At 46.8% G+C, this 12115-nt stretch overlaps 1 protein-coding gene and 1 pseudogene across 1 annotated transcript; both read left to right on the top strand.

Annotated features, from left to right (window-relative positions):
- The window catches only part of LOC103642309 (uncharacterized), a 59807-nt pseudogene extending 52881 nt beyond the window's left edge, over window positions 1-6926 (top strand).
- Window positions 6927-9363: 2437 nt separating this feature from the next.
- Window positions 9364-11410, top strand: LOC109942761 (enoyl-CoA hydratase 2, peroxisomal). The gene is made up of 6 exons (XM_020545286.1): window positions 9364-9460; window positions 9550-9700; window positions 10000-10070; window positions 10878-11051; window positions 11139-11176; window positions 11331-11410. Exons 1-6 carry the CDS (start codon window positions 9453-9455, stop codon window positions 11408-11410), a joined length of 522 nt encoding a protein of 173 aa, XP_020400875.1. The 5' UTR covers window positions 9364-9452.
- Window positions 11411-12115: the final 705 nt, after the last annotated feature.

The following is a 12115-nucleotide window of genomic DNA, read 5'->3' as shown; positions in this document are numbered from 1 at the left end:
AGTTTGCCAGAGAATTTGTCTGCTGTGCATGATGTCTTTCATGTGTCTCAATTGAAGAAGTGCTTGCGTGTGCTGGAAGAGCAGTTGCCAGTGGAAGGTCTTGAAGTCTAGGAGGACTTGACCTACACAGAGAAGCCAGCGCAGATCCTTGAAACCGCAGATAGAGTCACTCGAAGGAAGACCATCAGAATGTGCAAAGTCAGATGGAATCACCACTCTGAGGAAGAAGCAACCTGGGAGCGTGAAGATGATCTGATGGCTAAATACCCTGAGCTCTTTGCTAGCATACCCTGAATCTCGAGGGCGAGATTCTTTTAAGGGGGATAGGTTTGTAATGCCCTGAATTTGGGGGTAGAATTTTTTCTTCTTTTCTCACACCAAATTCAGGCGTTACCCTTTCCTTTTCCCTTTTCCCCTCACTAAACCTTGATCTTTTCCAAAGTTATAGCGAGAATTAGCTCGATATCTTGTGTAAGCAAAACCTAGAACTATTTTTGGTTGTTGCATCAAGCCGGATTATGCACCCTTTTTATTTGTGGTTGGGTGAATTGGAGAATTAGGCATATAAGAAATAGGGGATATAGAAAATGGAAAATAGGAAAAAGAAAAAACCTTTTCTTTTTCTCTCTCACCCCTTTCCCCATTTTGGCCCAACCGCCCCCCCCCTCCCCCTTCGCGCCGGCCCAGCTGGCGGCCCAGCCGCCCCCCCCCTTCCCCCATTCCCTCCCCCCGCCGTGGGCCGTCCCGGCCGGCCCAACCGCGCCCGCCCCCTCCCCCCTTTGGGCCCAAGTGGCCCAGCCGCCCCCTCCCCCCCTTTTTTCCCCAAAATTTCCCTCCCCGTGGGCCCCGCCCGTCATCCTCCCTCCCTCTCTCCCTCTCCCTAACCCTAACCGCCGCCGCCGCCCTAGCGCCGCCGCCGCCCCTTCCCCAGCGCCGCCGCCGGCCGCCCCCACCTCGATGAGGCCCCCCTCCCCTCCCTTCCCCCTTCCCCCCCGCCGGCGCCGCTCCCCGGCGCGCCACCCCGGGCCCGCGTCCACCCCTCGCCGCGGCAAGGCCGCCCCGCCCCGCTCTGCCCCGACCCCGCCCGGTCCCGGCTCGGCCGCCCCCCGGCGAGCTCGGCCCCACCGTGCCTCGGCTCGGCCGCCCCCGTGCTCGGTCCCCTCTGACGAGCCGCCCCACACCTTCCCCGCCCTCGCCTCGGCCGCCCCCGGCGAGCCCGCCCGCCCCGTGCCTCGGCTCGGCCGCCCTCCGGCGAGCCCGCCCGCCCCGTGCCCCGGCTCGGCCGCCCCTCGGCGAGCCCGCCCGCCCCCGTGCTCGGACGCCTCTCCGTCGAGCCGCCCCACCCGTCCCCGGCCATGGCGCCCGCGCCCGGCTCGGCCGCCCCCGTCGCGCTCGTCCCCGGCGAGCCCCGCGCCCGGCCCGACCGCCCTCGCCGTCGCCCGTGTTCGCCCGCCCGCCCCGGCGTGCCGCCGGTGTGCCTTGCTCGTGTCGTGATGGCCCCGGTGCGGCCTCGAGCTCGGCCCAGCGTGCCTTTGGCGCGCGGCCTCGAGCTCGGCCAGCGCGCGGCCCCGACGCATGCGCGACTCGTTCGCGGCACGTTAAGCGTGGCTTTGTGAGTGCGCGTGCCCGCGCAGCGCCTTGGCGTAGCTCATCGTGCCCGCGACGCGACGCATAGCGCCCTGTCGCGTCCGCGATACGATCGTCTACCCCCCAGACGCCCCGTCTACCCCCCGTATCTTATGCGCGCTAATCTTGTTGTTTATATTAATAAGATAGGAGTCTTAATTTAGAAATTAGTTACGTTAGTTAATTTGTATAGCTAATCGTCTATCTCATTTAATGTTAATCTACTAAAAGTGGTCACGTTTACACTAGTGCATGTAGCTAATCCTTATTATTGAAGCTAAGTAGAATTAGAGTACGTAACATGTAGTTATTCGTCTACCCGTAGTGCACCTCGAGCATAAGCTTTAACCCTCGCGAGACCTTTCCCCGCCTCTTTCTAACCATGGTAAATTCATTATCGTATGTGATATTCTATGCATATTTACTTTATTTGTTCTCTTGTATGGTGTACTATTTGTTTCCTAATTTGAATGGATGGATGTATGTATGCTTGCAATCGCATAGAGAACGATTCGGTCGAGGAGCCCGAAGAACTCGCAGGAGAAGCCCCTGAGCAGCAGTCGGTTGGTGGAGGCAAGTGTCCCTTGACCTATCTCTGTCCTATTCATTCTTTAATTCACCTCCCGCATTACACATTTATGCCTAAGGATTGACTAGCTTTTGTTATCCATGTCCTTGTTTACCTATTTGGGTTAGATTATTATTGTTTAGGTTTATGCTATTGCTCAACTATAATCAATGAACATGATGAGATTATCTATGATACGCTGTTTTCCCCTCCTTTATTATGATGTTATACTTGTGGCCTTTAAGGGGGCTCGAGCGGTTTCTCGAGTGCCTCTCTGTAAGGACCTGTTCTTTGGATGACCGCCCGGGAAAACAATGCAACCATGAGGGTGGAATGGGGTGCCCTTAGCTGAATAATTAGAGGATCCGGGGTGTAGTTCGCTTAGCCGTTGTGCCGTCAATGGGGCTCGGTGTATGCGGCTCGCTCTGCCAAGTTTGGGTTCGCCCCTTGGGGAGGAGTGCGGTGCATTTAGGAAACCTAACGGGTGGCTACAGCCCCGGGGAATCTTTGTAAAGGCTACGTAGTGATGCCCTACTGGGTCACCTTGGTAGTGATCAATGGAGAGTCATGATCTCTGGGCAGAAAGGGAATCACGGCTTGTGGGTAAAGTGCACAACCTCTGCAGAGTGTTTGAAAACTGATATATCAGCCATGCTCGTGGTTATGAGCGGCCAAGGGAGCTCCAGTGATTAGTGGTACTTGATCAGAGACACTTTGGTTTACAGGTGGCAATGAGACTGATGGTTTTGGTTATGTCTATGGTGCTGGTAAGTGGTATTATTTCCGTTTGGAAAGGGTACATCGGGCTAATAACTTGGGTTAATGCTAAAACCTGGCTTTCTACTAGTAAATAATAATCTGACCAACTAAAAGCAACTGCTTGACTTATCCCCACATAAAGCTAGTCCACTACAGCCAAACAGGACGCTTGCTGAGTATGTTGATGTGTACTCACCCTTGCTCTACACACCAAACCCCCCCATCCCTAGGTTGTCAGCATTGCAACCACTGCTCAGGAGAAGATGAAGCTGTGGAAGGAGACTTCCAAGAGTTCCAAGACTACGACGAGTTCTAGGCGTGGGTTAGCGGCAACCCCCAGTCAGCTGCCTGTGAAGGCCGCGTTTATCTATGTTTCTTTTCCGCACTTTGATTTATTGTAAAGACTATGTGGATGTCTCAGACATATGATGTAATCGACTATTATTTCCCTTTTTAATACTATTTGAGCACTGTGTGATGATGTCCATGATATGTAACTGCTGTGTACGTGAATTGCTGATCCTGGCACGTACATGGTTCGCATTCGGTTTGCCTTCTAAAACCGGGTGTGACACCATCCATGCATATCTAGTAGAAATAATTATTGGTTTCATTACAAGCAACCTTTGCACTTACCTTATGCAAACTAGTTCAATTCTGCATTTCTACATTTGCTTTGGTTTGTGTTGGCATCAATCACCAAAAATGGGGAGATTGAAAGGGAAATAGGCTTACACATTTTCCTATATGAATTTTGGTGGTTGAATTGCCCAACACAAATTAATTGGACTAACTAGTTTGCTCTAGATTATGAGTTCTACAGGTGCCAAAGGTTCACAACAAACCAATAAAAAGACCAAGAAAGGGTTCAAATAAAAAGAGTAAAAGACTACCGAAGTGTGCCCTGGTCTGGCGCACCGGAATGATCCGGTGCATCAGGGAACCCAACTCCGAACTTGCCACCTTCGGGAATTCTGGGAGCCGCTCCGCTATAATTCACCGGACTGTCCGGTGCAGCACCAGACTGTCTAGTGTGCCAGCGGAGTAACGGCTACACAGCGCCAATGGTCGTCTGCAACGGAACAGTAAAAGTGAACAGTGCGCGCCTACGCGCGCAGAAGTCAGAGCAGCGCCAGAAGGCGCACCGGACAGTGAATAGTGACTGTCCGGTGCACCACCAGACTGTCTGGTGGCCCACCTGTCAGAAGCTCCAACGGTCAGAACCCAACGGCCGTGTGACGTGGCTGGCGCACCGGACAGTGTCCGATGGCGCACCGGACTGTCCGGTGTGCCATACGACAGTAGCCTCCACCAACGGTTATTTTGGTGGTTGGGGCTATAAATACCCCCCCAACCACCACACTTCAATGCATCCAAGTTTTCAGCCTTCAAACCTCATACAAGAGCTCTAGACTTCATTCAAAGACACAAACAAGAGATCAAATCCTCTCCCAAGTCCAAAGATCATTCCAATCAAATAGTGACTAGTGAGAGAGACAACTATGTTCATTTGAGTTCTTGCACTTGGATTGCTTTTCTTCTTCCTTCTTTCTTGTGTTCAACTCACTTGTAATCAAAACAAGAGACACCAAGTTGTGGTGGTCCTTGTAGTGGACTTAGTGTCCCATTTGATTGAAGAGAAAGGCTCACTCGGTCTAAGTGACCGTTTGAGAGAGGGAAAGGGTTGAAAGAGACCCGGTCTTTGTGACCACCTCAACGGGGAGTAGGTTTGCAAGAACCGAACCTTGGTAAAACAAATCACCATGTCATCCGCCTTATTTGCTTGTGAATTTTTTTCGCCCTCTCTTTCGGACTCGTTTATATTTCTAACGCTAACCTCGGCTTGTAGTGTGTGCTTAAGTTTGTAAATTTCAGATTTGCCTATTCACCCCCCCTCTAGGCGACTTTCAAGGAGTTCATCAACGCCAGGGTACACTACGCCTCTACCACCCTAAATGCGTGATGTGTCTGCTCGGATCCAATCCGCGATTGGTTTTTGTCATGGCTCACTCGCGTGTTGATCGCGTCCTGGCCTTGCCAAACTCTCTCCGCCGCGGATGTGCGCGACTCGGTGATGTCCGCCGTGATCTGTTGCCGCCATCAACGCCCTACTCCCCTCCTAGATCCCGTGATCTGCTACAAAGCTGCCATCAACGCCCTCCTCCCCTTCGCTCAGCTCCCCCTCGCGCCTTCGATCCACTGCCCTGACCCGCTGCGAGGCGGCCATCAATGCCCATGTCCCCCTTCGCGCAGCTACCTTCCCAGGATCTCGAGCGCTCCTTCATCGCCATACTTTTTGGTTTAGCGGGACGCCCAACCCGCAGGTACTCACCCCGAACACTCTGCCTCCCGTTGCCTTGTAGGGTTTAGGCCTCCAGGGGAATAGCGTCGTTTGGGGTGCCCACCTGTGATTGCTCTGCGCGGATTTACGGTTTCAACATGTTCCCTGCTACTCACTTTCTCTCAATTAACGTGTAGGATCATGCCGAGAAGGTTGCTGCCCTAAAGGATCCGCCCGATGACGTTGCTATCGTTGGTGGAGGCATGGTGGGCTTGCCTGTCGCTTGTGCATTGTGTAGGTATTGTTGTTCGTGTGCTCTCCCCTGTTTTAAGGTGCCGATGTGATGAGCCGTGATGGTTCGACTTGGACCGACGTCTGACTATTGCTGGTGGCTCGTGCAGGAACACCGCCGAAGGGGACGACGGCATGGGCGCCGCCGCCGAAGCCGAGCGACGACAGCAGCAGGGCAAAGCAGCGAGAGATGGGAGGTCAGATGAAGATTAGTGCAATGTGGGAGGAAGGTGGCAACAAAGCACCGGCTTCAACTGCCAAGGTCGTGCAATATGAAGGTGTGCATCTCTATGGGCACTGAATAGCGTGATCCAGTCTTCTGGTCCCATATCCATCATTTCAAGATGTGCTTACATTGAAAGCGAATATTTAGTTTTGTTCATATGCTAGCATTCAGCCGGTAACTGCTTGATTGTTGTCTGCAGTAGTACCAGATCCTATCAGGACTATAGGATACTGAAAACAGAAACTTACATATTTATATGGGAGGAAACGTTATGATTTTTCACTTTTTAGGTTTCAGAAGTACCTTGTGTCCAGAGACTATTGTACCATCTTTGTTGTTTCCGTCTAATTCTACTTTGATAACATTAACATCAAGAAATTTGTTGCGTAGCTGGATATGGAACATAACTGTGCAAGCGTGTCATGAATAATATCTCCTTGTTCCTATACTTGCCATGTGTTACTTAGAGCATATCTAACAATGTATGTATAATTGTCTGTTTCCTTTCAATGTCACCTCAATAGTAGTCAAAATGTGCAAGCCCAAGGATACATTTCCATTTTGTGATAAAGTGGTGATGATGAACTACGGAAAAGCGAAAACACAACTAAAGTATGATCATGAGGGAGCTCCTGTCAAACCTTTTGTTATGGTGCTTATGGTGAATGTGAACATATTTGCACTAGATCATCTCGTTAACTTCTATGACAGTGTTGTAGTGTTTATCTTTCTGCCCTCCCGACATGTGTTTATATATATTGCTTTGTTGTAAATTAAATAAGTATCTCAAGGAATTTTGGTCGCTGCTGATCATGGGATTCTTTTTTAAGTCCTCTGTAGCTGTCAATCTTTTAGCTAATAGATAATGACATGGTAGGTGGATTGTGTAGCTTCTGATGTTGGTGTGGATGATGCATTAGGCATTTGGAAAATAGATGACGTCGACAATAGCTTCCACACACAGCCATTTCGGATCAAGTATGCCAGACAAGATACAGTAATGTTAATTCAAATCAAAGGTGATATGTCAAAATGCCAACCTATTGTGTGTAATCTTGTGTGAAGTCAGTTTGTCAGACAATGACTGGTTGGTTCGAGCTCTTCGCCATCGGCTGCCTCCGAGCTGTGGCTTCTTCCTGCTGAGAAAATGCCTCTCCGCCATCGACCGCCTCTGAGGTGCGGCTTCTTCCTGGCAAGAAAAATGCCTCCCAATCCCTCGTGGCTTCCTTTCGTTACTTACTCATATCTTGCTAATGTGTTTCATTGTGCTGGTAATGAGCAATTCTCAAGGGGATTTTGAATGGACTCTCGTATGGGCAGGGGCTAAAGGAGATGGACAAGCTGGTGCGATTCTCGCCTTTGTTGTTCATGTTCTTGGGGATGTAGGAGGGCACTATATTTGGAGCATATTTTTGGCGAAATTTGGGTTTTGTCAACAGTAGTAGGCAAAGGTTTCAGTGGTTGCAGTCTTGTGTATGTATAGGATCGACCTCTTTGTTTGATTTGGATTTCGCTAGAGAGTATGAAGAGTGGCTATCCGAATTTCCAAATATATTTAGGTTGTTAAAGACAAATTGATAAAAAAGAGGCGTTTTTCCTTTGTTTGGTAGTTGTGGCTATCACCTGCGGGTGGTCGATGTGAACATGCAAGTGGAAGTTGGTAGTGTCAGTGAGAGGTATTCAAGTTGGAATTGGAATTATAGGTTACAGTCCACTAAAAGAGGGTTTTTTGTGCAGTGGAGCACCTCGTGGCCAGCACAAGCTGGCCTTCTTCGACTCCGGCGACGCCGCCAGCCCCCATCACCCGTCCCCAAACTCATCTTCCTAGAGAGTACGCTGGTGCAGACCTTAGGCCCTAAAAGGCGCGTGCGCGTCGCGACCCTGGACGAGGCGTTGCAGATCCCGCAGGAGTTGGCAGCGTTCGTGACTTGCTATGGTCAAAGCCTCCATGTCCTGGTTGGGTACGTATGAGCTTCACTCATTCTCTTTCTATTTAGATTGCAAACTTAGTTATCGGGTCTGTTTTGGTTGCACTTGGAGCACCCGATAAATGACAATGCAATAGCAACTAGAAAATTAAATTTGGGCAGCCTTCTGTTTTGGTTGCAAGCATCAACACTTCTTGGGAATGGTGGGATCTAGCTTCTCTTCTGAAGGAAGCTATACATGTTGTCAGTTGAGGCTATGAAAACATGACTGATTGGGGGAAAAGAGGCATATATACCATATAACCTGATTTAGAGACTTTTGATCACTCTAAAAAGATGTATTGTACTAAGTAGATCAATGTATCTTGCAGATTGGCTGGAATTATGGATCAGTTATAGAGGATATCTTGACTGGATTTAAGATGCACTGCCATGGTTGGCGGTCTATTTACTGCATCTCGAAGGAGGAATTAACCGAGATCAGTTTCACAGTGTACCACATTTGCAGGTACATAATGCGCTCGACCACATTAATGTTGTCGTTAAGAGTCAAACGCTGGTTTGTGTTCACAACTGAAACCATTGGATTTTGTTTTTGACATCCTCAAGGAGGAATTAACCGAGAGCTTACTGCCGCAAAGAAGGTTGCTTTGCTACTTCTATGAATCTTCGGACTTAAGTTCATACACGTTCAAAAATAAGGACTTAAGTTCATACCACATCTTTTTCTGGATGTGCACTAGCAATTCTGGCAGATTTCTGACATCTGAGATCGGGAGAAGAAGGCATTCGTAACTCCATCATAGTGAGATTAAGTGATTATGCACTCAAGATATGGTATGATGAAATAAACTAAATTTTGAATGGCTATAATTGATGTTGAATCAGTTTACTTGTTTCAAATATGTTGCAGTATTTAGTCTCTAATCACTATTATTTATATATGTAAATAAAATCACGAGCAAATGATTCAATGTTTCAAAAATTTCCTTGGTCTGTATTCATCTTTTTCTTGTGGTTTTGGTCGTTGTTTTTCTCTGCAAAAGCAGCAATCAACTAATACTATTCAAGAAGGTATACATTGCACATTGGTTTTTTATGTTTTTGTGGTTCTTAATAATTGCACCCATCTTTTATTGTTACTGAGCTTGGTTGATGTATGGTGATGGGTACTACAGTAAAAGCAGTTTATAATTCCAAGATAAGAAATTCTGGTGTTTCAGTTTAGGCCATGGAGACACACCATTGCTGTGGAATTTTGTTTAGTGGTGGTGCTAGATGCGCCTGGATTTTCATATGTTTCGTTTGGAGACCGGAAACTTTATGCCATTTTTAGTGATGTTGCAGGCTGCACTTTGTGCTCAAGTTCTTCCGAGACGTCAAGCATGTGCGAGAACAAGGAGCTATAGATGATCGTGACACTTTCCTCCATGCAGTGCGAGATCTCCTATGTTTTCACTCAAGTAAGTGGGCAACTCTACTTATCTATATGAGTATTTTATTCTCATATTCCTAACATCACTTATTCTTTTTGTAGATGTCCAAGCAACATACCAACATACATGTCACCACATGCATTGGTTCAGCAGATATCAACACTTCAATCTGACTTGCTTTCTCTTCAATATGAGCTAGAGAACACCCTTCTAGCTGACTAGAAAAGATGTATCAATTAATTGTAAGCTAACAAAGCACTGTATAATAATTTCTTTCCTTTACCTTATTTGCTGTCAATAATTTCTCTAGCTCAAAGAGTCGGGGGAAATTTTATGCATGAACAGGTCAGTATGGTGCCCATTTTATTTCAGACTCCCAATCAAACACTATGCTACAAAAAAGAGCAATGCAGTTATCTTAGTGTGTAATGCAGGAGTACTATCTACTTGCGTGGTGCTGGAGGGTTTTCAGACTCTTCACGGCCATACTCATATGCTACCTATCCTGCTAATCAAGTTTCTCGCATTTCTATTCCAAATTCGGCACCTTCTGCAGTATGCGACGACCAGACAAAGCAATCCCAGGCATGTTACTTTATTTGCTTGTACAACACTGCAATATCTGGTATTTGTTGCTAATAAGGCACAACTCATGTTTCGCACTGTGCCAATGTGATTACAACTTTTTATAGGTCGTTTTGATTAATTAATGTGTCCTTCCTACTGGCATCATTCATAGTACAATTCAAGTGTTCTAAATTCTGAATTATTTAACCAAGACCCAAGAGAACAAGTTCTATTTTTCGCAAACGAAATTAGTTTCTCAGTTTGTAAACATGAATGTTGTTATGCAAAGCCTAATTCTTTCTCTCTTTTTTAATCAGGCATTGTTATATAGGCCATTTGGGGATTACAATCCTTTGCATTCAGACCCAGATATTGCACAGCTTGCTGGGTATGCCTCATCAGAATGCTATTCTATCATTGTATTTATAGTCATATTTGACATCGAGGAAGTATTTGGGGTAGATGTTGGACTGAGAAGCCTCTCAGTTTCAAGCTTTCAGCCTCTTCTTTCTTAGCACTTGTCCAAGTTAAGCATTTGTAGGAATGTAGATAATCTCAGAACCAGGTAACTAATTACCTAAAAGTATTACATGGACTATTAATAGTAGGATTCCAGCTCTCACTTGCTGTATTAACTCACATCCTTACCTCTGAATAAAAAGGGGCAACCAATTTCCAACTTTTTTATTTTCTTTTCTTTAATAAAGAAACAAGTGATGCACATTGTAGTTCACGGCTAGCACTTATCATTCGCACATGCACTGAAATTGGTTTAGATGTTTTAGACGAAAATGAAGGATTCCTTGATGCCATGAAATTTAGGTTCCGAGTGATTTCTTGAATCTCGGCAACCAGTGTTCTACGATAGTCCATGGTTAGCACTTACCGGACACAGTGAGATTCGTTTGGAGCTTTCAATAAAAAACTGAAAGATTCGTTGATGCCAGGATGCTAGTGTGAAATTTAGGTTCTGAGTCCTTTTCCTTCATTCTGATACGAACTAGAATCCCAGTGAAATTTCTCATAACTTTGTGTTCTGTTTAGTTTACATGTTTCGACGCTCCCAGTGAAATGTTTGTGTTCTGTTTATTTTTTAAATGATCTGACAAAAGCCGCAAGATCCCTCCTTTGCCTGGACTCGGCTTTCCATGCATGGTTCTTTACTGGAGATTCTGTCTAACAGGAGCTTTTGCAGGTTCACCCGTCCAATCCTGCACGGCCTCTTCACCCTAGGATTTGCTGCTCACGCCATCATAAAATCTTTCTGCAACGATGAACCGACGATGGTGAAGAGCATCTTCGGTCGTTTCCTTCTGCACGTCTACCCCGGGGAAACGTTGCCCACTGAGATGTGGCTTGACAGCCAGAAGTAATAAACAGCTATTCTGGCCACAGGCCCACAGCTGAACTCTGCTGCTCATATTCCTTGCTCACGAAAATGATTTGGCCTTTGCAGGGTGCACTACCAAACGAAGCTTGTGGTTGGAGATGCTTGTGCCACAAACCAAACATGTTCATATCATGGCTGTTTTGGCCATATGTTGGGCCATCTGGAAATCAAGGAATAGAATGTGCTTTGAGAATATTCTAATTAAATCACCTAATGAAATTATCTGTCATGCGAGCGCTTTGATGATTTTGTGGACAGGTTTGAGCAAAAGGGAGCTGCAGCCTGCAGGGCTTGATTCAAGAAGGTGCAAACCTGCTGGTCAAGGCAGCGAGCGTTAAGTTGGATGCTCGCGTTGTCGATCAAGTGGAAGAGGAGAACGATGATACGGAGAATTAAAAGTTTGGTATAGTGATCAGCTTTCTGGTGGAAGCCTGACGAGGATTGTCTACTTCTGGATCTTGGCCGTGTAGCTTTGTTCTGCTTCTCTTGTGATGTTCTTGTCCGAGTATAAGGTCTACAATGACATAATGCTTGTACCATCTTTTTCTGTGGTATTCTCATGCAGTGTATGTGACTTGAAACTTTGTTAGGACATAGTTTGTGAAAGGGAAATGGACCCAACATTTCCTATAGTCGATTTTGGTATTTGACGTCCATCACAAATGATTATGAACAGAAGCTATGTACTTGTCTGGATTTTGTATATCATAGTGATGTCTGTCGATCTGTATCTATTTTTTACTCCTGTCGCAATGCACGGCCATGTAACTAGTCATGTGTATAAGATTTGTGGGTATGTTTGTAATTTCATACGAAGTTGCACCTCACGACTATAAATAGAGGAATAGTGTCATGCATTGGGGACACCTTTCGAGCCTGGAAGTACCGATTCTTATAGAGGATGATGCCCGATCTTCCGTGAGGTACAATAACTTGACTGGTGGAGATCTTGACGTTGATGATTCGAGGCTCCGAACGAATGCCTCCTCGTAATCACTACACCACTGCTCCGTTAGTTATCACCTGTGACACATGAGTGACCT

The sequence above is a fragment of the Zea mays genome, chromosome 10, assembly GCF_902167145.1.
Source record: "Zea mays cultivar B73 chromosome 10, Zm-B73-REFERENCE-NAM-5.0, whole genome shotgun sequence".
NCBI classification, from domain to species: domain Eukaryota; kingdom Viridiplantae; phylum Streptophyta; class Magnoliopsida; order Poales; family Poaceae; genus Zea; species Zea mays.
This window is presented reverse-complemented; position numbering and strand designations above follow the sequence as displayed.

Bases quoted from the DNA above. Each gene is read 5' to 3' on its own strand.
- LOC109942761 (XM_020545286.1), top strand. The intron at 10,071-10,877 runs GTATGCCTCATC...GAGCTTTTGCAG, and splicing joins GATATTGCACAGCTTGCTGG to GTTCACCCGTCCAATCCTGC. The intron at 11,052-11,138 runs GTAATAAACAGC...TGGCCTTTGCAG, and splicing joins ATGTGGCTTGACAGCCAGAA to GGTGCACTACCAAACGAAGC.